At 53.7% G+C, this 24,685-nt stretch overlaps 1 protein-coding gene across 3 annotated transcripts in view; it reads right to left on the bottom strand.

The window, feature by feature from the left end:
* Positions 1 to 24,685, bottom strand: part of aoc1 (amine oxidase copper containing 1) — a 64,149-nt gene that overhangs the window by 29,199 nt on the left and 10,265 nt on the right. For all 3 annotated transcript variants that reach the window (XR_015757062.1, XR_015757063.1, XM_087986792.1), the window contains exon 3: positions 4,617 to 4,908. Coding sequence is in view for 1 of the 3 variants with exons in the window: in XM_087986792.1 (XP_087842918.1) it covers positions 4,617 to 4,908 (292 nt within the window). In the remaining 2 variants the exon portion in view is untranslated. The remainder of the gene's footprint in view (positions 1 to 4,616; positions 4,909 to 24,685) is intronic.

Genomic DNA, 24,685 nt, shown 5'->3' with positions numbered 1-24,685 from the left:
CTCCCCCCTCCTCCTCCACCTCCCTCCTCCACCTCCCTCCTAAACCCTGCTTCCCCCTCCATCTCCCCCCTCCTCCTCCACCTCCCCCCTCCACCTCCCTCCCTAAACCCTGCGCCCCCCTCCACCTCCCTCCCTAAACCTTGCTCCCCCTACACCTCCCTCCCTAAACCCTGCTCCCTCCTCCCCCCTCCATCTCCCTCCCTAAACCCTGCTCCCTCCTCCCTCCTCCACCTCCCTCCCTAAACCCTGCTTCCCCCTCCACCTCCCTCCCTGAACCCTGCTCCCCCACCACCTCCCTCCCTAAACCCTGCTCCCCCCTCCACCTCCCTCCCTGAACCCTGCTCCCCCTCCACCTCCCTCCCTAAACCCTCCTCCCTCCTCCACCTCCCTCCCAAAACCCTGCTCCCCCCTCCACCTCCCTTCCTAAACCCTGCTCCTCCCTCCTCCTCCTCCCTCCCTAAACCCTGATCACCCCTCCACCTCCCTCCCTAAACCCTGCTCCTCCCTCCTTCTCCCTCCCTAAAACCTGCTCCCCCCTCCATCCCCCTCTATCACCTCCCTCCCTAAACCCTGCTCCCCCTCCACCTCCCTCCCTAAACCCAGCTCCCTCCTCCTCCCTCCCTAAACCCTGCTCCCCCCTCCATCTCCCTCCTCCACCTCCCTCCTAAACCCAGCTCCCCCCTCCTCCTCCCTCCCTAAATCCTGCTCCCCCCCTCCACCTCCCTCCCTAAACCCTGCTCCCCCCTCCACCTCCCTCCCTAAACCCTGCTCCCCCCTCCTCCACCTTCCTCCCTAAACCGTGCTCCCCCCTCCCTTCTCCACCTTCCTCCCAAAACCCTGCTCCCCCTTCACCTCCCTCCCTAAACCCTGCTCCTCCCTCCTCCACCTCCCTCCCTCAACCCTGCTCACCCCTCCCTTCTCCACCTCCCTCCCTAAACCCTGCTCCCCCCTTCACCTCCCTCCCTAAACCCTGCTCCTCCCTCCTCCACCTCCCTCCAAAACCCTGCTCCCCCCTCCACCTCCCTCCCTAAACCCTGCTCCTCCCTCCTCCACCTCCCTCCCTCAACCCTGCTCACCCCTCCCTTCTCCACCTCCCTCCCTAAACCCTGCTCCCCCCTTCACCTCCCTCCCTAAACCCTGCTCCTCCCTCCTCCACCTCCCCCCCTAAACCCTGCTCCTCCCTCCTCCACCTCCCCCCCTAAACCCTGCTCCTCCCTCCTCCACCTCCGTACCTAAACCCTGCTCCCCCCTCCACCTCCCTCCCTAAACCTGCTCCCCCCTCCTCCTCCCTCCCTAAAACCTGCTCCCCCCTCCATCTCCCTCCTAAATCCTGCTCCTCCCTCCTCACTTCCCTCCTAAACCCTGCTCCCCCCTCCAACTCCCTCCATAAACCCTGCTCCACCCTCCACCTCCCTACCTAAACCTTGCTCTGCCCTCCTCCTCCCTCCCTAAACCCTGCTCCCCCCTCCATCTCTCTCCTCCACCTCCCTCCTAAACCCAGCTCCCCACTCCTCCTCCCTCCCTAAACCCTAAACCCTCCGCCTCCATCACCCTCCTCCACCTCCCTCCTAAACCCTGCTCCCCACTCCTCCTCCCTCCCTAAAACCTTCTCCCCCCTCCATCTCCCTCCTCCACCTCCCTCCCTAAGCTCTGCTCCCTGCTCCCTCCTTCACCTCCCTCATAAACCCTGCTCCCCCTCCTCCTCCCTCCCTAAACCCTAAACCCTCCCCCTCCATCTCCCTCCTTCACCTCCCTCATAAACCCTGCTCCCCCTCCACCTCCCTCCCTAAACGCTGCTCCCTCCTCCCCCCTCCAACTCCCTCCCTGAACCCTGCTCCCCCTCCACCTCCCTCCCTAAACCCTGCTCCCCCTCCACCTCCCTCCCTAACCCTTCTCCTCCCTCCTCCACCTCCCTCCTAAGTCCTGCTCCCCCCTCCATCTCCCCCCTCCACCTCCCTCCTAAACCCTGCTCCCCCCTCCACCTCCCTCCTAAACCCTGCTTCCCCCTCCATCTCCCCCCTCCTCCACCTCCCTCCTCTACCTCTCTCCGAAACTGTGCTCCTCCCTCCTCCACCTCCCACCTCCACCTCCTTCCCTAAACCCTGTCCCCCTCCACCTCCCTCCGTAAAACCTGCTCTCCCGCATCTCCCTCCAACACCTCCCTTCTAAATCCTGCTCCCCCTCCACCTCCCTCCTTAAATCCTGCTCCTCTCTCCTCCACCTCCCTCCCTAAACCCAGCTCCTCCCTCCAACACCTCCCTCCTAAACCCTGCTCCCCCCTCCACCTCCCTCCCTAAATCCTGCTCCCCCCTCCACCTCCCTCCCTAAACCCTTCTCCTCCCCCCTCCACCTCCCTTCTAAACCCTGCTTCCCCGTCCATCTACCCCCTCCTCCTCCACCTCCCTCCTCCACCTCTCTCCGAAACTGTGTCCTCCCTCCTCCACCTACCCCCTCCACCTCCCTCCCTCAACCCTGCGCACCCCTCCACCTCCCTCCCTAAACCCTGCTCCCCCTTCACCTCCCTCCCTAAACCCTGCTCCCCCTCCTCCTCCCTCCGTAAACCCTAAACCCTCCCCTCCATCTCCCTCCTCCACCTCCCTCCTAAACCCTGCTCCCCCCTCCTCCTCCCTCCCGAAAACCTGCTCCCCCCTCCATCTCCTTCCTTCACCTCCCTCCCTAAACCCTGCTCACCCCTCCACCTCCCTCCCGAAATCCTGCTCCCCCCTCCACCTCCTTCCCTAAATCCTGCTCCTCCCTCCACCTCTCTCCCTAAACCCTGCTCCCCCCTCCACCTCCCTCCCTAAACCCTGCTCCCCCTCCACCTCCCTCCCTAAACCCTGCTCCCCCCTCCACCTCCCTCCCTAAACCCTGCTCCCCCCTCCACCTCCCTCCCTAAACCCTGCTCCCCCTCCACCTCCCTCCCTAAACCCTGCTCCCCCTCCACCTCCCTCCCTAAACCCTGCTCCCCCCTCCTCCTCCCTCCCTAAACCCTGCTCCCCCCTCCACCTCCCTCCCTAAACCCTGTTCCCCCTCCACCTCCCTCCCTAAACCCTGCTACCCCCTCCATCTCCCTCCTAAACCCTGCTCCCCCCTCCTCCTCCCTCCTTAAGCCCTGCTCCCCTCTCCACCTCCCTCCCTAAACCCTGCTCCTCCCTCCTCCACCTCCGTCCGTAAACCCAGCTCCCCCCTCCTCCTCCCTCCCTAAAGCCTGCTCCCCCCTCTATCTCTCTCCTCCACCTCCCTCCAAAACCCAGCTCCTCCCTCCTCCTCCCTCCCTAAACCCTGCTCCCCCTTCCATCTCCCTCCTCCAACTCCCTCCCTAAACCTGCTCCCTCCACCCTCGTTCACCTCCCCCCCTAAACCCTGCTCCCCCCTCCACCTCCCTCCCTAAACCCTGCTCCCCCCTCCACCTCCATCCCTAAACCTTGCTCCCCCCTCCACCCCCCTCCCTAAACCTTGCTCCTCTCTCCTCCAACTCCCTCCTAAACCCTGCTCCCCCCTCCACCTCCCTCCTAAACCCTGCTCCCCCCTCCACCTCCCTCCCTAGACCCTGCTCCTCCATCTTCCACCTCCCTCCCTAAACCCTGCTCCTCCCTCCTCCACCTCCCTCCCTAAATCCTGCTCCTCCCTCTTCCACCTCCCTCCCTAAACCCTGCTCCCCCCTCCACCTCCCTCCCTAAACCCTGCTCCCCCCTCCACCTCCCTCCCTAAACCCTGCTCCCCCCTCCACCTCCCTCCCTAAACCCTGCTCCCCCCTCCACCTCCCTCCCTAAACCCTGCTCCCCCCTCCACCTCCCTCCCTAAACCCTGCTCCCCCCTCCACCTCCCTCCCTAAACCCTGCTCCTCCCTCCACCTCCCTCCCTAAACCCTGCTCCTCCCTCCACCTCCATCCCTAAATCCTGCTCCTCCTCCACCTCCCTCCCTAAACCCTGCTCCTCCCTCCACCTCCATCCCTAAATCCTGCTCCTCCTCCACCTCCCTCCTAAACCCTGCTCCCCCCTCCACCTCCCTCCCTAAACCCTGCTCCCCCCTCCCTTCTCCTCCTCCCTCCTAAACCTTGCTCCTCCCTCCTCCACCTCCCTCCCTAAACCCTGCTCCCCACTCCACCTCCCTCCACCTTCCTCACTAAACCCTGCTCCTCCCTCCTCCACCTCCCTCCCTAAACCCTGCTCCCCACTCCACCTGCCTCCACCTCCCTCCACCTCCCTCCACCTCCCCCATCCACCTTCCTCCCTAAACCCTGCTCCCTCCTCCATCTCCCTCCCTAAACCCTGCCCCCCCTCCACCTCCCTCCCTAAACCCTGCTCCCCCCTCCACCTCCCTTCCTAAACCCTGCTCCTCCCTCCTCCTCCCTCCCTAAACTCCTCTCCTCCCTCCTCCACCTCCCTCCTAAACCCTGCTCCTCCCTCCTCCACATCCCTCCTAAACCCTGCTCCCCCCCTTCCACCTCCCTCCATTTCTGGTTCCCGTGCCCTGCTCATGGTCACCAGTTCCTTTCCTGCGGCTGGAGTCTCCTTTGATCAATGACTGGGATTGGTTGATCAGGGATTGCTTCTGATTGTTGATTGGTTAAAGAGCAGAGATTAGCTGACAGGGGATTGGCTGTTGCTCTGACCTGCCCCAGGTGATTGCTTTCTCCTCCTTCCAGTTGCGAGGTAGCAGTGGGCGATCTGCTTGAGAGTTGAGTTGGATGCGATAGGCTCGCTGGTTGTGCCAGCTGTGGTGCTGGTTGGGATTGGTGAACAGCATGTACCTGGGCAGAGCTTTCTGGAAGGTAAATGCTGCAGCTCGCTCTCGCTCCCTCAGCACTCTCTCCAACCTCGACTGCACAATGAAATCTCCTGGGACCCATGGGTTACTGATGTTCTCCAACTTCAACCCAAGAGTTTCAAAACTGTTCTCTGTTCCTACAACAACAAGATCTTGGTGATTACAAAGAGCAAACATTTACAGCAATGACACACAATATTGAAACTCACTTCCCCAATCGATCGACTGGTGGGCAATGTCGTGTCGCCATAATCTTACCAGACCATAGGGGCTGCTCTCTCAGTGGACAGAGAAGTGACTGGTGGTGATTTAACCTGAGGGCCACCAGACCCCAGGCAAAGGAGAGTCCTTCATGGTAACCTCAAATCGGTGATGGGAATTGAACCCACGCTGTTGGCTCTGGAAACCAACAATCCAGCCAACTGAGCTAAATGGAAAACATAAAATAACATGAAGGGAAGAACAGCTATAACAGGTTCCCAGGCTGGAGGAAAGAGTGACCAGCTCACTGTCCTTGTGGAGACAAAGTCTCGCCTTCACATTGAGAAGTACCCCCACCGTGTTGTGTGGCACTATCACTATGCTAAATGGGATAGACTTTGAACCGATCTAGCAGCTCAACACTGGGTGTCCGTGATGCACTGTGGACCATTAACAGAAGCAGAACTGGACTCCAGCACAATCTGTAACCTCATGGCCCAGCATATCCCCCATTCAACCATTACCATCAAGTCAGGGGATCAACCCTGGTTCAATGGAGAGTGCAGAAGGGCATGCCAAGAGCAGCACCAGGCATATCTAAAAATGAGATGTCAACCTGGTGAAGACACCAAATAGGACTACTTGCCAAACGGCATAAACAGCAAGAGATAGACAGAGCTAAACGATCCCACAACCAAAGGATCAGATCTAAGCTCTGCAGTCCTTCCACATCCAGTTGTGAATGGTGGTGGATAATTCAACAACTCAATGGAGGAGAAGACTCTACAAATATCTCCATCCTCAATGATGGAGGAGCCCAGCACATCAGTGCAAAAGATAGGACTATAGAACATAGAACATCACAGCGCAGTACAGGCTCTTCGGCCCTCGATGTTGTGCCGACCTGCAAAATTAATCCAAAGCCCATCTGTCCTACACTATTCCATTCTCATCCATATGTCTATCCAATGACCATTTAAATGCCCTTAAAGTTGGTGAGTCCAGTACTGTAACAGGCAGTGCGCTCCATACCCCTACTACTCTCTGAGTAAAGAGACTACCTCTGATCTCTGTCCTCAATCTATCACCCCTCAATTTAAAGCTATGTCCCCTCGTGTTAGCCATCACCATCTGAGGAGAAAGGCTCTCCCTGTCCACCCTATCTAACCCTCTGATCATCTGATAAATATTGATTATGTCACCTCCCAACCTTCTCTCTAATGAAAACAGCTCTGCCTACCTTAGTGTCATCTGCAAATTTACTAACCCATCCTTCTACACCCTCATCCAGATCATTTATAAAAATGACAAACAGCAGTGGCCCCAAACCAGATCCTTGCAGCACACCACTGGTGACCGAGCTCCAGGATGGACATTTCCCATCAACCCATAGAGATTGAGGATTAGGATCAGGGAGGGACTTGTACTGGAGAGACTAATGGGGCTGTAAGGGGTAAATCCCCAGGAGCTGATGATCCACACCCCAGGAATGGTTGAAGGAGGTGGCTATAGACTGAGTCAGTGCATTGGTGATAATCTCCTAAACTTCTGCATAGTCTGGAATGATTCCTGTGGAATGGAAGGTAAGAAATGTTACCTACTATTTAATAAAGGAGCAAGAGAGACAATAGGGAACTCCAGACCTGATAGCCTTACACCAGGAGGAGGTGACTTTCCCCACGCCTTCACTTTTCATCTTTAAAACAACCACCAAACCTCAAACAGATCATTGTTCACAGCAAACTGTCCGGCCCTCAGGACATCTCTATACTTCAGGACAACCCTGTCACGGTAGGCGCTGTAAGACGTGTCAGAGTGTGGACACGGAAACCACCATTACACGTGGGGACACCCCCCACCATATAGGGGGCAGGTACTCATGTGACTCAGCCAATGTTGTCTATCTTATACATTGCAGGCAAGGATGCCCGGAGGCATGGTACATTGGGGAAACCGAGCAAAGGCTACGACAACGGATGTATGGGCACCGCACAACAATCAACAGACAGGAGGGTTCCCTCCCAGTTGGGGAACACTTCAGTGATCCAGGACATTCAGCCTCGGACCTTCGGGTGACCATCCTCCAAGGCGGACTTCGGGACAGGCAGCAGAGGAAAGTGGCCGAGCAGAGGCTGATAGCTAAGTTCGGTACCCATAGGGAGGGCCTCACACTCCTACACACACACACATTTACACACACACACAAAGTTTGTGGGGTGAATTTGTACTTGCAGAATTACATTTCATTTGGCTCAAAAACTGCATGAATCCATGTGAGATTCTGTACATCCCTTTTTTAGATTAGAATCAGTCTGAACATTGGGCACAGACAGCCTCACACAGGGCACCTCACACCTTCAATGCAGTATCTGGGCCAACAGGGCACCTATTGTTAAAGTTCACTTGAGAGTGTAACTTGAAGAAAGTGCTGGGATTTATTATATGAAAGAATTGAAACCAACATGTTCATTCTAAAAGATGAGAGACTTAACAAACAATCCAGGTCTTTTCAATATATTATTTCAGTTACATCACACTGTAAACTTTTGTTATAAATTCTGAGTCTTACAATCTTATTCTCCACAACCACCTGATGAAGGAGCGACGCTCCGAAAGTTAGTGGTTCCAAATTAACAAGTTGGACTATAACGTGGTGTTGTGTGATTTTTAACTTTGTCCACCCCAGTCCAACACCGGCATCTCCAAATCATGACCAGGAGGGAAACTATTAGAATCTATTAAAAATGATGGGATATATCCATACCTGTTTAATCATGGTCTGACTGGGGATAGACAGCATGGCTTCGTGAATGGGAAATTGTGCTTGATGAATTGTTGGAGTTTTCGTGATAGCACTCACAAAATAAATAAAGGAAAGCTGATGGATGTGGTGTACTTAGATTTCCAGACAGCCACCCAATAAAACCCCCACAGGAGGCTGGTTTCCAAGATTAAATTATCTTAAAGGGATAGGAGATAATGCACAGGCAGAGATTAATGATTGGCTGACAGGGAGGCAGGGATTAATGATTGGCTGACAGAGAGGCAGGGATTAATGATTGGCTGACAGGGAGGCAGGGATTAATGATTGGCTGACAGGGAGGCAGGGATTAATGATTGGCTGACAGGGAGGCAGGGATTAATGATTGGCTGACAGGGAGGCAGGGATTAATGATTGGCTGACAGGGAGGCAGGGATTAATGATTGGCTGACAGAGAGGCAGGGATTAATGATTGGCTGACAGGGAGGCAGGGATTCATGATTGGCTGACAGAGAGGCAGGGATTAATGATTGGCTGACAGGGAGGCAGGGATTAATGATTGGCTGACAGGGAGGCAGGGATTAATGATTGGTTTACAGAGAGGCAGGGATTAATGATTGGCTGACAGAGAGGCAGGGATTAATGATTGGCTGACAGGGAGGCAGGGATTAATGATTGGCTGACAGGGAGGCAGGGATTAATGATTGGCTGACAGAGAGGCAGGGATTAATGATTGGCTGACAGGGAGGCAGGGATTCATGATTGGCTGACAGAGAGGCAGGGATTAATGATTGGCTGACAGGGAGGCAGGGATTAATGATTGGCTGACAGGGAGGCAGGGATTAATGATTGGCTGACAGAGAGGCAGGGATTAATGATTGGCTGACAGGGAGGCAGGGATTAATGATTGGCTGACAGAGAGGCAGGGATTAATGATTGGCTGACAGAGAGGCAGGGATTAATGATTGGCTGACAGGGAGGCAGGGATTAATGATTGGCTGACAGAGAGGCAGGGATTAATGATTGGCTGACAGGGAGGCAGGGATTAATGATTGGCTGACAGAGAGGCAGGGATTAATGATTGGCTGACAGGGAGGCAGGGATTAATGATTGGCTGACAGACAGGATGAAGAACTGTGTGGTTCTCACGTTGACAGACTGTGATCGTGGGTACCTCAACAATCAGTACACGGACCCCAGCTGTTCCCAATCGAGATCAATGATTGGGAGGTGGGGGCCACACGGAATATTTCCAAATGTGTGGATAATATGAAGTTTAAGTGGGAGTGTGCGTTTGTGGGGAAGATGTAAAGCAACTTCAGGAGAATTCTGACAGGAATACTGAGTGGACAACAACGTGGCTTCATTGGAAGAGCAGCCCAGCAGGAAGACAGTCGAGCAGCAGTGGCAGGAGTTTCTGAATATAATTTGGGAGGCACAGCAGAAATTCGTCCCAAGGAAGAAGAACCTGATCAAGGATAGTCAGCATGGTTTTGTGAAGGGCAGGTCATGCCTCACAAACCTTATTGAATTCTTTGAAAAGGTGACGAAGGAGGTAGACGAGGGGAAAGCGGTAGATGTGGTATATATGGATTTTAGTAAGGCGTTTGATAAGGTTCCCCATGGTAGGCTACTGCAGAAAATACGGAGATATGGCATTGAGGGTGAGTTGGAGGTTTGGATTAGGAGTTGGCTGGATGGAAGAAGACAGAGGGTAGTCGTTGATGGCAAAGTTTCTTCATGGAGTGCCGTCACTAGCGGTGTTCCGCAAGGATCTGTTTTGGGACCATTGCTGTTTGTCATTTTTATAAATGACCTGGAAGAGGGGTTAGAAGGTTGGGTGAGCAAGTTTGCAGATGATACGAAAGTCGGAGGAGTTGTAGACAGTGAGGAAGGATGTGGCAGGTTACAGCAGGATATAGAGAAGCTGCAGAGCTGGGCAGAAAGGTGGCAAATGGAATTCAATGTAGCTAAGTGTGAGGTGATTCACTTTGGGAAGAATAACAAAAAGATGGGGTACTGGGCTAATGGTCGGATACTTGGTAGTGTGGATGAGCAGAGGGATCTTGGTGTCCATGTACACAGATCTCTGAAAGTTGCCACCCAGGTAAATAGTGCGGTGAGGAAGGCATATGGCGTACTGGCTTTTATTGGTAGAGGAATTGAGTTCCGGAGTCCTGAGGTCATGATGCAGTTGTATAAGACTCTGGTGCGGCCGCATCTGGAATATTGTGTGCAGTTTTGGTCGCCATACTATAGGAAGGATGTGGAGGCACTGGAACGGGTGCAGAGGAGGTTTACCAGGATGTTGCCTGGTATGGAAGGAAGATCGTATGAGGAAAGATTGAGACACTTGGGGCTGTTTTCATTAGAGAAAAGAAGGTTTAGGGGTGACTTGATTGAGGTGTACAAGATGATTAGGGGGTTAGATAGGGTTGACAGTGTGAACCTTTTCCCGCGTATGGAGTCGGGTATTACAAGGGGGCATAGCTTTAAATTAAGGGGGGGTAGATATAGGACTGAAGTTAGGGGTAGGTTCTTCACTCAGCGAGTCGTGAGTTCATGGAATGCCCTGCCAGTAGCAGTGGTGGACTCTCCCTTTTTATGGGCATTTAAGCGGGCATTGGATAGGTATATGGAGGATAGTGGGTTAGTATAGGTTAGGTGGGCTTGGATCGGCGCAACATCGAGGGCCAAAGGGCCTGTACTGCGCTGTATTCTTCTATATTCTATGTTCTATGTTCTAACCATACTGAGGGGAGGACAAGGCAACACCATGGCTGACGAGGTACGTCAGAGACAGCAAAAAAGCAAAAGTAAAAGCATACAATATGGATAAGATTAGTTGGAATCCTTTGGGAAGCCTTGAAAAACCAGCAGAAAAAGAAATGTGGGGGACAAGATGAAATATGAGAGTAAGCTCGCTAGTAATATGAAAGAAGATTGCAAGAGTTTTTTTAAAAAGATAAGTAAAGCGTAAAAGAGAGACACAGGAGTGGACATTGGACCACTGGAAAGGAGGCTGGAGAAGTAGTAATGGGGAACAAAGAAATGCCAGAGGAACAGAATAGATATTTTGCATCAGTTTTCACAGTGGCAGATACCAGCAGAATACCAGAACTTCAGGAGAGTTAGGGGCAGAGTTGAGTGCAGTGGCACTCAGGAGAAGTTCTGGGGAAGCTGAAAGGTCGGAACGTGGATAAATCACCCAGACCAGATTCACTACACCCTAGGGCTCTGATGGGTTAGCTGAGGAGACTGTAGAGGCATAGGTGTTGATATTTCAGGAGTATTGGAGTCAGGGAGAGTCCCAGAGGACTGGAAAATGCCTAATGTAATACCCTGTTTAAAAAATTACAGAAGACAGGAAACTCTAGGCCAGTTAGCCTGACCTCAGCTGTTGGTAAAAGTTTAGAATCCATTATTAAGGATGAGATTGTGGAGTACTTGAAAGTGCATGGTAAAATAGGGAGGAGTCAATACGGCTTCATCAACGGGAGGTCACACCTGACAAATCTGTTAGAATTCTTTGAGGTAATGAACAAGTTAGACAAAGGAGAGCCAGTAGATGTGATCTATTTGGATTTTTAGAAGGCTTTTGACAAGGTGCTGCACAGGAAGTTGCTAAATAATATAAGAGCCCATGGTGTTCGGGGCAAAGTACTGGTATGGATAGAGGATTGGCTGATTGGGTGCTTAAGCTAGGACAAATGTTCGGCACAACATCGTGGGCCGAAGGGCCTGTTCTGTGCTGTATTGTTCTATGTTCTATGTTCTATTGGCAGAAGACAGGGAGTGAGATTAAAGAGATCTATCTCAGGATGACAGTCAGTGACCAGTGGAGTTTTTCGGGGGTTAGTGTTGTGACCATAACTATTCAGGTTATACATTAACGATCTGAACGAAGAAACTGAGGTCTTTATTGCTCAGTTTGTAGATGACACAAAGCTAGGTGGAGGGAGAGCTACTAGTGAGGCAGCATGGAGGCAGCAGAGGGACTTGGACAGGTTGGGACAGTGGGTCGATGGAATACAACGTGGGAAGGAAGAATAGAGGCATGAACTATTTTCTAAACAGGAAAGGCTTTGGAAATCTGAAGCGCAAAGGAATTTGGGAGTCCTAGTTCAGGAATCTCTCAAGGTTAATATGCAGTTTAAATTAGCAGTTAGGAAGGCAAATGCAATGTTAGCATTTATTTCAAGAGCTCTGGAAAACAAGAGCTGAGGCTGTATAAAGCCCTAGTCAGACTGCATTTAGAATATTGTGAGCAGTTTTAGGCCCTGTATCTAAGGAGTGGTATGCTGGTGTTGGAGGGGGTCCAGAGGAGGGTTACAAGAATGATCCCGGGGGTGAAGGGCTTGTCACACTGGGGGCAGTTGAGGACTCTGGGTCTGTACTCGATGGAGGTTAGGAGGACAAAGAGGATCTGATTGAAACTTAGAGGCCAGGACAGAGTGGGCATGGAGAAGATGTTTCTACTCGTAGGGGAGACGAGGACCCAGGGGCATGGCCTCAGGGTGAAGGGACAATCCATTAAAGCTGAGCCAGAGGGTGGGGAATCTGTGGAACTGATTGGTGCAGAGGGCTGTGGGGGCCAAGTCACAGAATGTCTTTAAGACAGAGAGAGATCCTGTAATAATGTGAAGAAAGCAGGGCAATGGGTTGAATGGCCTCACTCTGTTTCTCTATGTTATGGTCTATGGCTAATGGAATAGAATGTGGAAAATATGAAGTTATCCATTTGGTAAGAGGCGCAAATGGAGGGTATTTCTGAAATGGTGGGAGGGTGGAACGTGTAGCTGTACAGAGTGACGGCGGAGCCCATGCTGATAAATCACTGAGCACAAACAGAAAGATTCAGCCAGTTATTAGGAAGGTCCATGTATCGTGAGCTGTTATTGTGAGAGGGTGTGAGGTGTATAGACAGGAAGTGGTTAAGGGAGGAGTAGGGCTGATCAGAGACTCAAAAAGGGATTGACACGGGGAGGCAGCAGCATTGCTGAGGGGTTAAAGGAACTTCACATCCCCCTTTACAAAAGGTGAAAATGTTACCATGGTAACAGAGGAGGAAACTAGAAAGATTTAAAACTGATCAGGAAAAATTGACCTGGAATAAAGTGATGGTACTTAAAGTTGGCAAGCCACTGAGACTGCATGAGATCAAGCCATAGTAGTTATACTGGGGAAGGCATTGGAAAGCAAATGGAAGGAACAAAGATTCAGCCGTAATTATAGGCCATTGCAATCTGCTTACAGACTGGGCAAAGCAAATCAGTAAAAATACTGCACAGGAGGAATTCTTGAGAGTTCCAAAGATGCCTTTGACGAGTTCCCTCCCATGGTCCAAAGCTGTGCGGGTTAGGTGGATTGGCCGCAGTGTTCAGGGTAGGTCGGTTAAGTATTGGTAAATATGGGGTTAAGGGGATAGGTTGGATGCTGTTGGGGAAGGTTGTTGCAGACTTAATGGCCTCTCTACACCGTAGGGAGTCCATGATCCCATGATTGTATATTCTGTAGACATGTGCATCATTGGGGGATATTATTGGATTCAGCAAGTGCACAGGGATTCTCAGGCCTTACATTTTTGAGATAACCATCAGCTGCGTTAATAATAATCAGTGTCTAATATTTCACTCCATCTTTGACGGAACCTGGAAGGCAATCATTCAGGATTTTTACTGATGTTACTGTTAGTGGACAAAGGAGATGGGAGACGAGACAGGAGGGTGAAGGTTGAGAAGTTTAAAGAGTGGAATGTTGCTGGGAAGATCAGCAGCTACTTTTGGAGGTGCTATGTTGCTGATCTTACAGCATCACTCCTGTGTCACTCTAGTGATTAGATTCACTACAGTGTGGAAACAGGCCCTTCAGCCCGACTAGTCCACACCGACCCTCCGAAGAGTAACCCAGGACCCCAGTGCTGTGAGGCAGCAGTGCTAACCACTGAGCTACCGTGTCACTCTGTCCTCCCTCGCTCTGTCCTGTGTCACTCTGTCCTCTCTCACTCTGTCCTGTGTCACTCTGTCCTCTCTCACTCTGTCCTCTCTCGCTCTGTCCTCTCTCACTCTGTCCTGTGTCACTCTGTCCTGTGTCACTCTGTCCTCCCTCGCTCTGTCCTCTCTCACTCTGTCCTCTCTCGCTCTGTCCTGTGTCACTCTGTCCTCTCTCGCTCTGTCCTCTCTTGCTCTGTCCTCTCTCACTCTGTCCTCTCTCACTCTGTCCTGTGTCACTCTGTCCTCTCTCACTCTGTCCTCTCTCGCTCTGTCCTGTGTCACTCTGTCCTGTGTCACTCTGTCCTCTCTCACTCTGTCCTCTCTCACTCTGTCCTCTCTTGCTCTGTCCTCTCTCACTCTGTCCTCTCTCGCTCTGTCCTCTCTCACTCTGTCCTGTGTCACTCTGTCCTGTGTCACTCTGCCCTCTCACTCTGTCCTCTCTCGCTCTGTCCTGTGTCGCTCTGTCCTCTCTCACTCTGTCCTGTGTCACTCTGTCCTCTCTCACTCTGTCCTCTCTCGCTCTGTCCTCTCTCGCTCTGTCCTCTCTCGCTCTGTCCTGTGTCACTCTGTCCTGTGTCACTCTGTCCTCTCTCACTCTGTCCTCTCTCACTCTGTCCTCTCTCACTCTGTCCTGTGTCACTCTGTCCTCTCTCGCTCTGTCCTGTGTCACTCTGTCCTGTGTCACTCTGTCCTCTCTCACTCTGTCCTCTCTCGCTCTGTCCTGTGTCGCTCTGTCCTCTCTCACTCTGTCCTGTGTCACTCTGTCCTCTCTCACTCTGTCCTCTCTCGCTCTGTCCTCTCTCGCTCTGTCCTGTGTCACTCTGTCCTGTGTCACTCTGTCCTCTCTCACTCTGTCCTCTCTCACTCTGTCCTGTGTCACTCTGTCCTGTGTCACTCTGTCCTCTCTCACTCTGTCCTCTCTCGCTCTGTCCTGTGTCGCTCTGTCCTCTCTCACTCTGTCCTGTGTCACTCTGTCCTCTCTCACTCTGTCCTCTCTCGCTCTGTCCTCTCTCGCTCTGTCCTGTGTCACTCTGTCCTGTGTCACTCTGTCCTCTCTCACTCTGTCCTCTCTCACTCTGTCCTGTGTCACTCTGTCCTGTGTCACTCTGTCCTCTCTCGCTCTGTCCTCTCTCGCTCTGTCCTCTCTCGTCCTGTCCTCTCTCGCTCTGTCCTCTCTCACTCTGTCCTCTCTCGCTCTGTCCTGTGTCACTCTGTCCTGAGTCACTCTGTCCTCTCTCACTCTGTCCTGTGTCACTCTGTCCTCTCTCACTCTGTCCTCTCTCGCTCTGACCTCTCTCGCTCTGTCCTGTGTCACTCTGTCCTGTGTCACTCTGTCCTGTGTCACTCTGTCCTCTCTCGCTCTGTCCTCTCTCGTTCTGTCCTGTGTCACTCTGTCCTCTCTCACTCTGTCCTCTCTCACTCTGTCCCCTCTCGCTCTGTCCTCTCTTGCTCTGTCCTCTCTCACTCTGTCCTCTCTCACTCTGTCCTCTCTCGCTCTGTCCTCTCTCGCTCTGTCCTCTCTTGCTCTGTCCTCTCTCGCTCTGTCCTCTCTCACTCTGTCCTCTCTCGCTCTGTCCTCTCTCGCACTGTCCTGTGTCGCTCTGTCCTCTCTCACTCTGTCCTCTCTCGCTCTGTCCGCTCTCGCTCTGTCCTCTCTCACTCTGTCCTGTGTCACTCTGTTCTCTCTCACTCTGTCCTCTCTCACTCTGTCCTCTCTCACTCTGTCCTGTGTCACTCTGTCCTCTCTCACTCTGTCCTCTCTCGCTCTGTCCTCTCTCGCTCTGTCCTCTCTCACTCTGTCCTGTGTCACTCTGCCCTGTGTCACTCTGTCCTCTCTCACTCTGTCCTGTGTCACTCTGTCCTGTCCCACTCTGTCCTCTCTCACTCTGTCCTGTGTCACTCTGTCCTGTCCCACTCTGTCCTCTCTTGCTCTGTCCTCTCTCACTCTGTCCTCTCTCACTCTGTCCTCTCTCGCTCTGTCCTCTCTCGCTCTGTCCTCTCTTGCTCTGTCCTCTCTCGCTCTGTCCTCTCTCACTCTGTCCTCTCTCGCTCTGTCCTCTCTCGCACTGTCCTGTGTCGCTCTGTCCTCTCTCACTCTGTCCTCTCTCGCTCTGTCCGCTCTCGCTCTGTCCTCTCTCACTCTGTCCTGTGTCACTCTGTCCTCTCTCACTCTGTCCTCTCTCGCTCTGTCCTCTCTCGCTCTGTCCTCTCTCGCTCTGTCCTCTCTCGCTCTGTCCTCTCTCACTCTGTCCTCTCTCGCTCTGTCCTGTGTCACTCTGTCCTCTCTCACTCTGTCCTCTCTCGCTCTGTCCTCTCTCACTCTGTCCTGTGTCACTCTGTCCTCTCTCACTCTGTCCTCTCTCACTCTGTCCTGTGTCACTCTGTCCTGTCCCACTCTGTCCTCTCTCGCTCTGTCCTCTCTCGCTCTGTCCTGTGTCACTCTGTCCTCTCTCGCTCTGTCCTCTCTCGCTCTGTCCTCTCTCGCTCTGTCCTCTCTCGCTGTATCCTATGTCACTCTGTCCTCTCTCACTCTGTCCTCGCTCGCTCTGTCCTCTCTCACTCTGTCCTCTCTCACTCTGTCCTCTCTCGCTCTGTCCTGTGTCACTCTGTCCTCTCTCACTCTGTCCTCTCTCACTCTGTCCTCTCTCGCTCTGTCCTGTGTCACTCTGTCCTGTGTCACTCTGTCCTCTCTCACTCTGTCCTCTCTCACTCTGTCCTCTCTCACTCTGTCCTGTGTCACTCTGTCCTCTCTCGCTCTGTCCTGTGTCACTCTGTCCTCTCTCGCTCTGTCCTGTGTCACTCTGTCCTGTGTCACTCTGTCCTCTCTCGCTCTGTCCTCTCTTGCTCTGTCCTCTCTCACTCTGTCCTGTGTCACTCTGTCCTCTCTCACTCTGTCCTCTCTCACTCTGTCCTCTCTCGCTCTGTCCTCTCTCACTCTGTCCTCGCTCGCTCTGTCCTCTCTCGCTCTGTCCTGTGTCACTCTGTCCTCTCTCACTCAGTCCTCTCTCACTCTGTCCTGTGTCACTCTGTCCTGTGTCACTCTGTCCTCTCTCACTCTGTCCTGTGTCACTCTGTCCTCTCTCACTCTGTCCTCTCTCGCTCTGTCCTGTGTCACTCTGTCCTGTGTCACTCTGTCCTCTCTCACTCTGTCCTCTCTCACTCTGTCCTGTGTCACTCTGTCCTGTGTCACTCTGTCCTCTCTCACTCTGTCCTCTCTCGCTCTGTCCTGTGTCACTCTGTCCTCTCTCACTCTGTCCTCTCTCGCTCTGTCCTCTCTCACTCTGTCCTGTGTCACTCTGTCCTCTCTCACTCTGTCCTCTCTCGCTCTGTCCTCTCTCACTCTGTCCTGTGTCACTCTGTCCTGTGTCACTCTGTCCTCTCTCACTCTGTCCTCTCTCACTCTGTCCTGTGTCACTCTGTCCTCTCTCACTCTGTCCTCTCTCGCTCTGTCCTCTCTCGCTCTGTCCTCTCTCACTCTGTCCTGTGTCACTCTGTCCTCTTTCACTCTGTCCTCTCTCGCTCTGTCCTCTCTCGCTCCGTCCTCTCTTGCTCTGTCCTCTCTCACTCTGTCCTCTCTCACTCTGTCCTCTCTCACTCTGTCCTCTCTCGCTCTGTCCTCTCTCACTCTGTCCTGTGTCACTCTGTCCTGTGTCACTCTGTCCTCCCTCGCTCTGTCCTCTCTCACTCTGTCCTCTCTCACTCTGTCCTCTCTCGCTCTGTCCTGTGTCACTCTGTCCTCTCTCGCTCTGTCCTCTCTTGCTCTGTCCTCTCTCACTCTGTCCTCTCTCACTCTGTCCTGTGTCACTCTGTCCTCTCTCACTCTGTCCTCTCTCGCTCTGTCCTGTGTCACTCTGTCCTGTGTCACTCTGTCCTCTCTCACTCTGTCCTCTCTCACTCTGTCCTCTCTTGCTCTGTCCTCTCTCACTCTGTCCTCTCTCGCTCTGTCCTCTCTCACTCTGTCCTGTGTCACTCTGTCCTGTGTCACTCTGCCCTCTCACTCTGTCCTCTCTCGCTCTGTCCTGTGTCGCTCTGTCCTCTCTCACTCTGTCCTGTGTCACTCTGTCCTCTCTCACTCTGTCCTCTCTCGCTCTGTCCTCTCTCGCTCTGTCCTCTCTCGCTCTGTCCTGTGTCACTCTGTCCTGTGTCACTCTGTCCTCTCTCACTCTGTCCTCTCTCACTCTGTCCTCTCTCACTCTGTCCTGTGTCACTCTGTCCTCTCTCGCTCTGTCCTGTGTCACTCTGTCCTGTGTCACTCTGTCCTCTCTCACTCTGTCCTCTCTCGCTCTGTCCTGTGTCGCTCTGTCCTCTCTCACTCTGTCCTGTGTCACTCTGTCCTCTCTCACTCTGTCCTCTCTCGCTCTGTCCTCTCTCGCTCTGTCCTGTGTCACTCTGTCCTGTGTCACTCTGTCCTCTCTCACTCAGTCCTCTCTCACTCTGTCCTGTGTCACTCTGTCCTGTGTCACTCTGTCCTCTCTCACTCTGTCCTCTCTCGCTCTGTCCTGTGTCGCTCTGTCCTCTCTCACTCTGTCCTGTGTCACTCTGTCCTCTCTCACTCTGTCCTCTCTCGCTCTGTCCTCTCTCGCTCTGTCCTGTGTCACTCTGTCCTGTGTCACTCTGTCCTCTCTCACTCTGTCCTCTCTCACTCTGTCCTGTGTCTCTCTGTCCTGTGTCACTCTGTCCTCTCTCGCTCTGTCCTCTCTCGCTCTGTCCTCTCTCGTCCTGTCCTCTCTCGCTCTGTCCTCTCTCACTCTGTCCTCTCTCGCTCTGTCCTGTGTCACTCTGTCCTGAGTCACTCTGTCCTCTCTCACTCTGTCCTGTGTCACTCTGTCCTCTCTCACTCTGTCCTCTCTCGCTCTGTCCTCTCTCGCTCTGTCCTGTGTCACTCTGTCCTGTGTCACTCTGTCCTCTCTCGCTCTGTCCTCTCTCGTTCTGTCCTGTGTCACTCTGTCCTCTCTCACTCTGTCCTCTCTCACTCTGTCCCCTCTCGCTCTGTCCTCTCTTGCTCTGTCCTCTCTCACTCTGTCCTCTCTCACTCTGTCCTCTCTCGCTCTGTCCTCTCTCGCTCTGTCCTCTCTTGCTCTGTCCTCTCTCGCTCTGTCCTCTCTCACTCTGTCCTCTCTCGCTCTGTCCTCTCTCGCACTGTCCTGTGTCGCTCTGTCCTCTCTCACTCTGTCCTCTCTCGCTCTGTCCGCTCTCGCTCTGTCCTCTATCACTCTGTCCTGTGTCACTCTGTTCTCTCTCACTCTGTCCTCTCTCACTCTGTCCTCTCTCACTCTGTCCTGTGTCACTCTGTCCTCTCTCGCTCTGTCCTCTCTCGCTCTGTCCTGTGTCACTCTGTTCTCTCTCACTCTGTCCTCTCTCACTCTGTCCTCTCTCACTCTGTCCTGTGTCACTCTGTCCTCTCTCACTCTGTCCTCTCTCGCTCTGTCCTCTCTCGCTCTGTCCTCTCTCACTCTGTCCTGTGTCACTCTGTCCTGTCCCACTCTGTCCTCTCTCACTCTGTCCTGTGTCACTCTGTCCTGTCCCACTCTGTCCTCTCTTGCTCTGTCCTCTCTCACTCTGTCCTCTCTCACTCTGTCCTCTCTCGCTCTGTCCTCTCTCGCTCTGTCCTCTCTTGCTCTGTCCTCTCTCGCTCTGTCCTCTCTCACTCTGTCCTCTCTCGCTCTGTCCTCTCTCGCACTGTCCTGTGTCGCTCTGTCCTCTCTCACTCTGTCCTCTCTCGCTCTGTCCGCTCTCGCTCTGTCCTCTCTCACTCTGTCCTGTGTCACTCTGTCCTCTCTCACTCTGTCCTCTCTCGCTCTGTCCTCTCTCGCTCTGTCCTCTCTCACTCTGTCCTCTCTCGCTCTGTCCTGTGTCACTCTGTCCTCTCTCACTCTGTCCTCTCTCGCTCTGTCCTCTCTCACTCTGTCCTGTGTCACTCTGTCCTCTCTCGCTCTGTCCTCTCTCACTCTGTCCTGTGTCACTCTGTCCTCTCTCACTCTGTCCTCTCTCGCTCTGTCCTCTCTCGCTCTGTCCTCTCTCGCTCTGTCCTCTCTCGCTCTGTCCTGTGTCACTCTGTCCTCTCTCGCTCTGTCCTCTCTCGCTCTGTCCTCTCTCGCTCTGTCCTCTCTCGCTCTGTCCTCTCTCGCTGTATCCTGTGTCACTCTGTCCTCTCTCACTCTGTCCTCGCTCGCTCTGTCCTCTCTCACTCTGTCCTCTCTCACTCTGTCCTCTCTCGCTCTGTCCTGTGTCACTCTGTCCTCTCTCACTCTGTCCTCTCTCACTCTGTCCTCTCTCGCTCTGTCCTGTGTCACTCTGTCCTGTGTCACTCTGTCCTCTCTCACTCTGTCCTCTCTCACTCTGTCCTCTCTCACTCTGTCCTGTGTCACTCTGTCCTCTCTCGCTCTGTCCTGTGTCACTCTGTCCTCTCTCGCTCTGTCCTGTGTCACTCTGTCCTGTGTCACTCTGTCCTCTCTCGCTCTGTCCTCTCTCACTCTGTCCTGTGTCACTCTGTCCTCTCTCACTCTGTCCTCTCTCACTCTGTCCTCTCTCGCTCTGTCCTCTCTCACTCTGTCCTCGCTCGCTCTGTCCTCTCTCGCTCTGTCCTGTGTCACTCTGTCCTCTCTCACTCTGTCCTCTCTCACTCTGTCCTGTGTCACTCTGTCCTGTGTCACTCTGTCCTCTCTCACTCTGTCCTGTGTCACTCTGTCCTCTCTCACTCTGTCCTCTCTCGCTCTGTCCTGTGTCACTCTGTCCTCTCTCACTCTGTCCTGTGTCACTCTGTCCTGTGTCACTCTGTCCTCTCTCACTCTGTCCTCTCTCACTCTGTCCTGTGTCACTCTGTCCTCTCTCACTCTGTCCTCTCTCGCTCTGTCCTCTCTCACTCTGTCCTGTGTCACTCTGTCCTCTCTCACTCTGTCCTGTGTCACTCTGTCCTGTGTCACTCTGTCCTGTGTCACTCTGTCCTCTCTCACTCTGTCCTGTGTCACTCTGTCCTGTGTCACTCTGTCCTCTCTCACTCTGTCCTCTCTCACTCTGTCCTGTGTCACTCTGTCCTGTGTCACTCTGTCCTCTCTCACTCTGTCCTCTCTCACTCTGTCCTGTGTCACTCTGTCCTGTGTCACTCTGTCCTCTCTCACTCTGTCCTGTGTCACTCTGTCCTGTGTCACTCTGTCCTCTCTCACTCTGTCCTGTGTCACTCTGTCCTCTCTCACTCTGTCCTCTCTCACTCTGTCCTGTGTCACTCTGTCCTCTCTCACTCTGTCCTGTGTCACTCTGTCCTGTGTCACTCTGTCCTCTCTCACTCTGTCCTCTCTCACTCTGTCCTGTGTCACTCTGTCCTGTGTCACTCTGTCCTCTCTCACTCTGTCCTCTCTCGCTCTGTCCTCTCTCACTCTGTCCTGTGTCACTCTGTCCTCTCTCACTCTGTCCTCTCTCGCTCTGTCCTCTCTCACTCTGTCCTCGCTCGCTCTGTCCTCTCTCACTCTGTCCTGTGTCACTCTGTCCTGTGTCACTCTGTCCTCTCTCACTCTGTCCTCTCTCACTCTGTCCTGTGTCACTCTGTCCTCTCTCACTCTGTCCTCTCTCGCTCTGTCCTCTCTCGCTCTGTCCTCTCTCACTCTGTCCTGTGTCACTCTGTCCTCTTTCACTCTGTCCTCTCTCGCTCTGTCCTCTCTCGCTCCGTCCTCTCTTGCTCTGTCCTCTCTCACTCTGTCCTCTCTCACTCTGTCCTCTCTCACTCTGTCCTCTCTCGCTCTGTCCTCTCTCACTCTGTCCTGTGTCACTCTGTCCTGTGTCACTCTGTCCTCTCTCGCTCTGTCCTCTCTCACTCTGTCCTGTGTCACTCTGTCCTGTGTCACTCTGTCCTCTCTCACTCTGTCCTCTCTCACTCTGTCCTGTGTCACTCTGTCCTGTGTCACTCTGTCCTCTCTCACTCTGTCCTCTCTCGCTCTGTCCTGTGTCACTCTGTCCTCTCTCACTCTGTCCTCTCTCACTCTGTCCTGTGTCACTCTGTCCTGTGTCACTCTGTCCTCTCTCGCTCTGTCCTCTCTCACTCTGTCCTGTGTCACTCTGTCCTCTCTCACTCTGTCCTGTGTCACTCTGCCCTGTGTCACTCTGTCCTCTCTCACTCTGTCCTCTCTCACTCTGTCCTCTCTCACTCTGTCCTGTGTCACTCTGTCCTGTGTCACTCTGTCCTCTCTCACTCTGTCCTCTCTCACTCTGTCCTGTGTCACTCTGTCCTCTCTTGCTCTGTCCTCTCTCACTCTGTCCTCTCTCACTCTGTCCTGTGTCACTCTGTCCTGTGTCACTCTGACCTCTCTCACTCTGTCCTCTCTCACTCTGTCCTGTGTCACTCTGTCCTGTGTCACTCTGTCCTCTCTCACTCTGTCCTCTCTCACTCTGTCCTCTCTCGCTCTGTCCTGTGTCACTCTGTCCTCTCTCGCTCTGTCCTGTGTCACTCTGTCCTCTCTCATTCTGTCCTCTCTTGCTCTGTCCTCTCTCACTCTGTCCTCTCTCGCTCTGTCCTTTGTCACTCTGTCCTGTGTCACTCTGTTCTCTCTCACTCTGTCCTCTCTCACTCTGTCCTCTCTCGCTCTGTCCTGTGTCACTCTGTCTTCTCTCACTCTGTCCTCTCTCACTCTGTCCTCTCTCGCTCTGTCCTGTGTCACTCTGTCCTCTCTCACTCTGTCCTCTCTCACTCTGTCCTCTCTCACTCTGTCCTCTCTCACTCTGTCCTCTCTCGCTCTGTCCTGTGTCACTCTGTCCTGTGTCGCTCTGTCCTCTCTCACTCTGTCCTTTCTCACTCTGTCCTGTGTCGCTCTGTCCTCTCTCTCTCTGTCCTGTGTCACTCTGTCCTCTCTCACTCTGTCCTCTCTCGCTCTGTCCTCTCTCACTCTGTCCTCGCTCGCTCTGTCCTCTCTCACTCTGTCCTGTGTCACTCTGTCCTTTCTCACTCTGTCCTGTGTCGCTCTGTCCTCTCTCTCTCTGTCCTGTGTCACTCTGTCCTCTCTCGCTCTGTCCTCTCTCACTCTGTCCTCGCTCGCTCTGTCCTCTCTCACTCTGTCCTGTGTCACTCTGTCCTGTGTCGCTCTGTCCTCTCTCACTCTGTCCTTTCTCACTCTGTCCTGTGTCACTCTGTCCTCTCTCACTCTGTCCTCTCTCGCTCTGTCCTCTCTCACTCTGTCCTCGCTCGCTCTGTCCTCTCTCACTCTGTCCTGTGTCACTCTGTCCTGTGTCACTCTGTCCTCTCTCACTCTGTCCTCTCTCACTCTGTCCTGTGTCACTCTGTCCTCTCTCACTCTGTCCTCTCTCACTCTGTCCTCTCTCGCTCTGTCCTCTCTCACTCTGTCCTCTCTCACTCTGTCCTGTGTCACTCTGTCCTGTGTCACTCTGTCCTCTCTCGCTCTGTCCTCTCTCACTCTGTCCTGTGTCACTCTGTCCTGTGTCACTCTGTCCTCTCTCACTCTGTCCTCTCTCGCTCTGTCCTGTGTCACTCTGTCCTCTCTCACTCTGTCGTCTCTCACTCTGTCCTCTCTCACTCTGTCCTGTGTCACTCTGTCCTGTGTCACTCTGTCCTCTCTCGCTCTGTCCTCTCTCACTCTGTCCTGTGTCACTCTGTCCTCTCTCACTCTGTCGTCTCTCACTCTGTCCTCTCTCACTCTGTCCTGTGTCACTCTGTCCTGTGTCACTCTGTCCTCTCTCGCTCTGTCCTCTCTCACTCTGTCCTGTGTCACTCTGTCCTCTCTCACTCTGTCCTCTCTCGCTCTGTCCTGTGTCACTCTGTCCTCTCTCACTCTGTCCTCTCTCGCTCTGTCCTCTCTCACTCTGTCCTCTCTCACTCTGTCCTCTCTCGCTCTGTCCTCTCTCGCTCTGTCCGCTCTCGCTCTGTCCTCTCTCACTCTGTCCTGTGTCACTCTGTTCTCTCTCGCTCTGTCCTCTCTCGCTCTGTCCTCTCTCACTCTGTCCTGTGTCACTCTGTCCTCTCTCACTCTGTCCTCTCTCACTCTGTCCTCTCTCACTCTGTCCTCTCTCACTCTGTCCTGTGTCACTCTGTCCTCTCTCGCTCTGTCCTCTCTCGCTCTGTCCGCTCTCGCTCTGTCCTCTCTCACTCTGTCCTGTGTCACTCTGTCCTCTCTCGCTCTGTCCTCTCTCGCTCTGTCCTGTGTCACTCTGTCCTGTGTCACTCTGTCCTCTCTCACTCTGTCCTCTCTCGCTCTGTCCTCTCTCGCTCTGTCCTCTCTCACTCTGTCCTGTGTCACTCTGTCCTCTCTCACTCTGTCCTCTCTCGCTCTGTCCTCTCTCGCTCTGTCCTCTCTCACTCTGTCCTCTCTCACTCTGTCCTGTGTCGCTCTGTCCTCTCTCTCTCTGTCCTGTGTCACTCTGTCCTCTCTCACTCTGTCCTCTCTCGCTCTGTCCTCTCTCACTCTGTCCTGTGTCACTCTGTCCTCTCTCGCTCTGTCCTGTGTCGCTCTGTCCTCTCTCTCTCTGTCCTGTGTCACTCTGTCCTCTCTCACTCTGTCCTCGCTCGCTCTGTCCTCTCTCGCTCTGTCCTCTCTCACTCTGTCCTGTGTCACTCTGTCCTCTCTCACTCTGTCCTCTCTCACTCTGTCCTCTCTCACTCTGTCCTCTCTCACTCTGTCCTGTGTCACTCTGTCCTGTGTCACTCTGTCCTCTCTCACTCTGTCCTCTCTCACTCTGTCCTCTCTCACTCTGTCCTGTGTCACTCTGTCCTGTGTCACTCTGTCCTCTCTCACTCTGTCCTCTCTCACTCTGTCCTCTCTCGCTCTGTCCTCTCTCGCTCTGTCCTCTCTCGCTCTGTCCTCTCTCCGTCTGTCCTGTGTCACTCTGTCCTGTGTCACTCTGTCCTCTCTCGCTCTGTCCTCTCTCACTCTGTCCTCTCTCGCTCTGTCCTCTCTCGGTCTGTCCTCTCTCACTCTGTCCTGTGTCACTCTGTCCTGTGTCACTCTGTCCTCTCTCACT

This window comes from Chiloscyllium plagiosum, unplaced genomic scaffold (assembly GCF_037043375.1).
Source record: "Chiloscyllium plagiosum isolate Xiang-an unplaced genomic scaffold, Cpla_swu_hap1 HiC_scaffold_4, whole genome shotgun sequence".
NCBI classification, from domain to species: domain Eukaryota; kingdom Metazoa; phylum Chordata; class Chondrichthyes; order Orectolobiformes; family Hemiscylliidae; genus Chiloscyllium; species Chiloscyllium plagiosum.
This window is presented reverse-complemented; position numbering and strand designations above follow the sequence as displayed.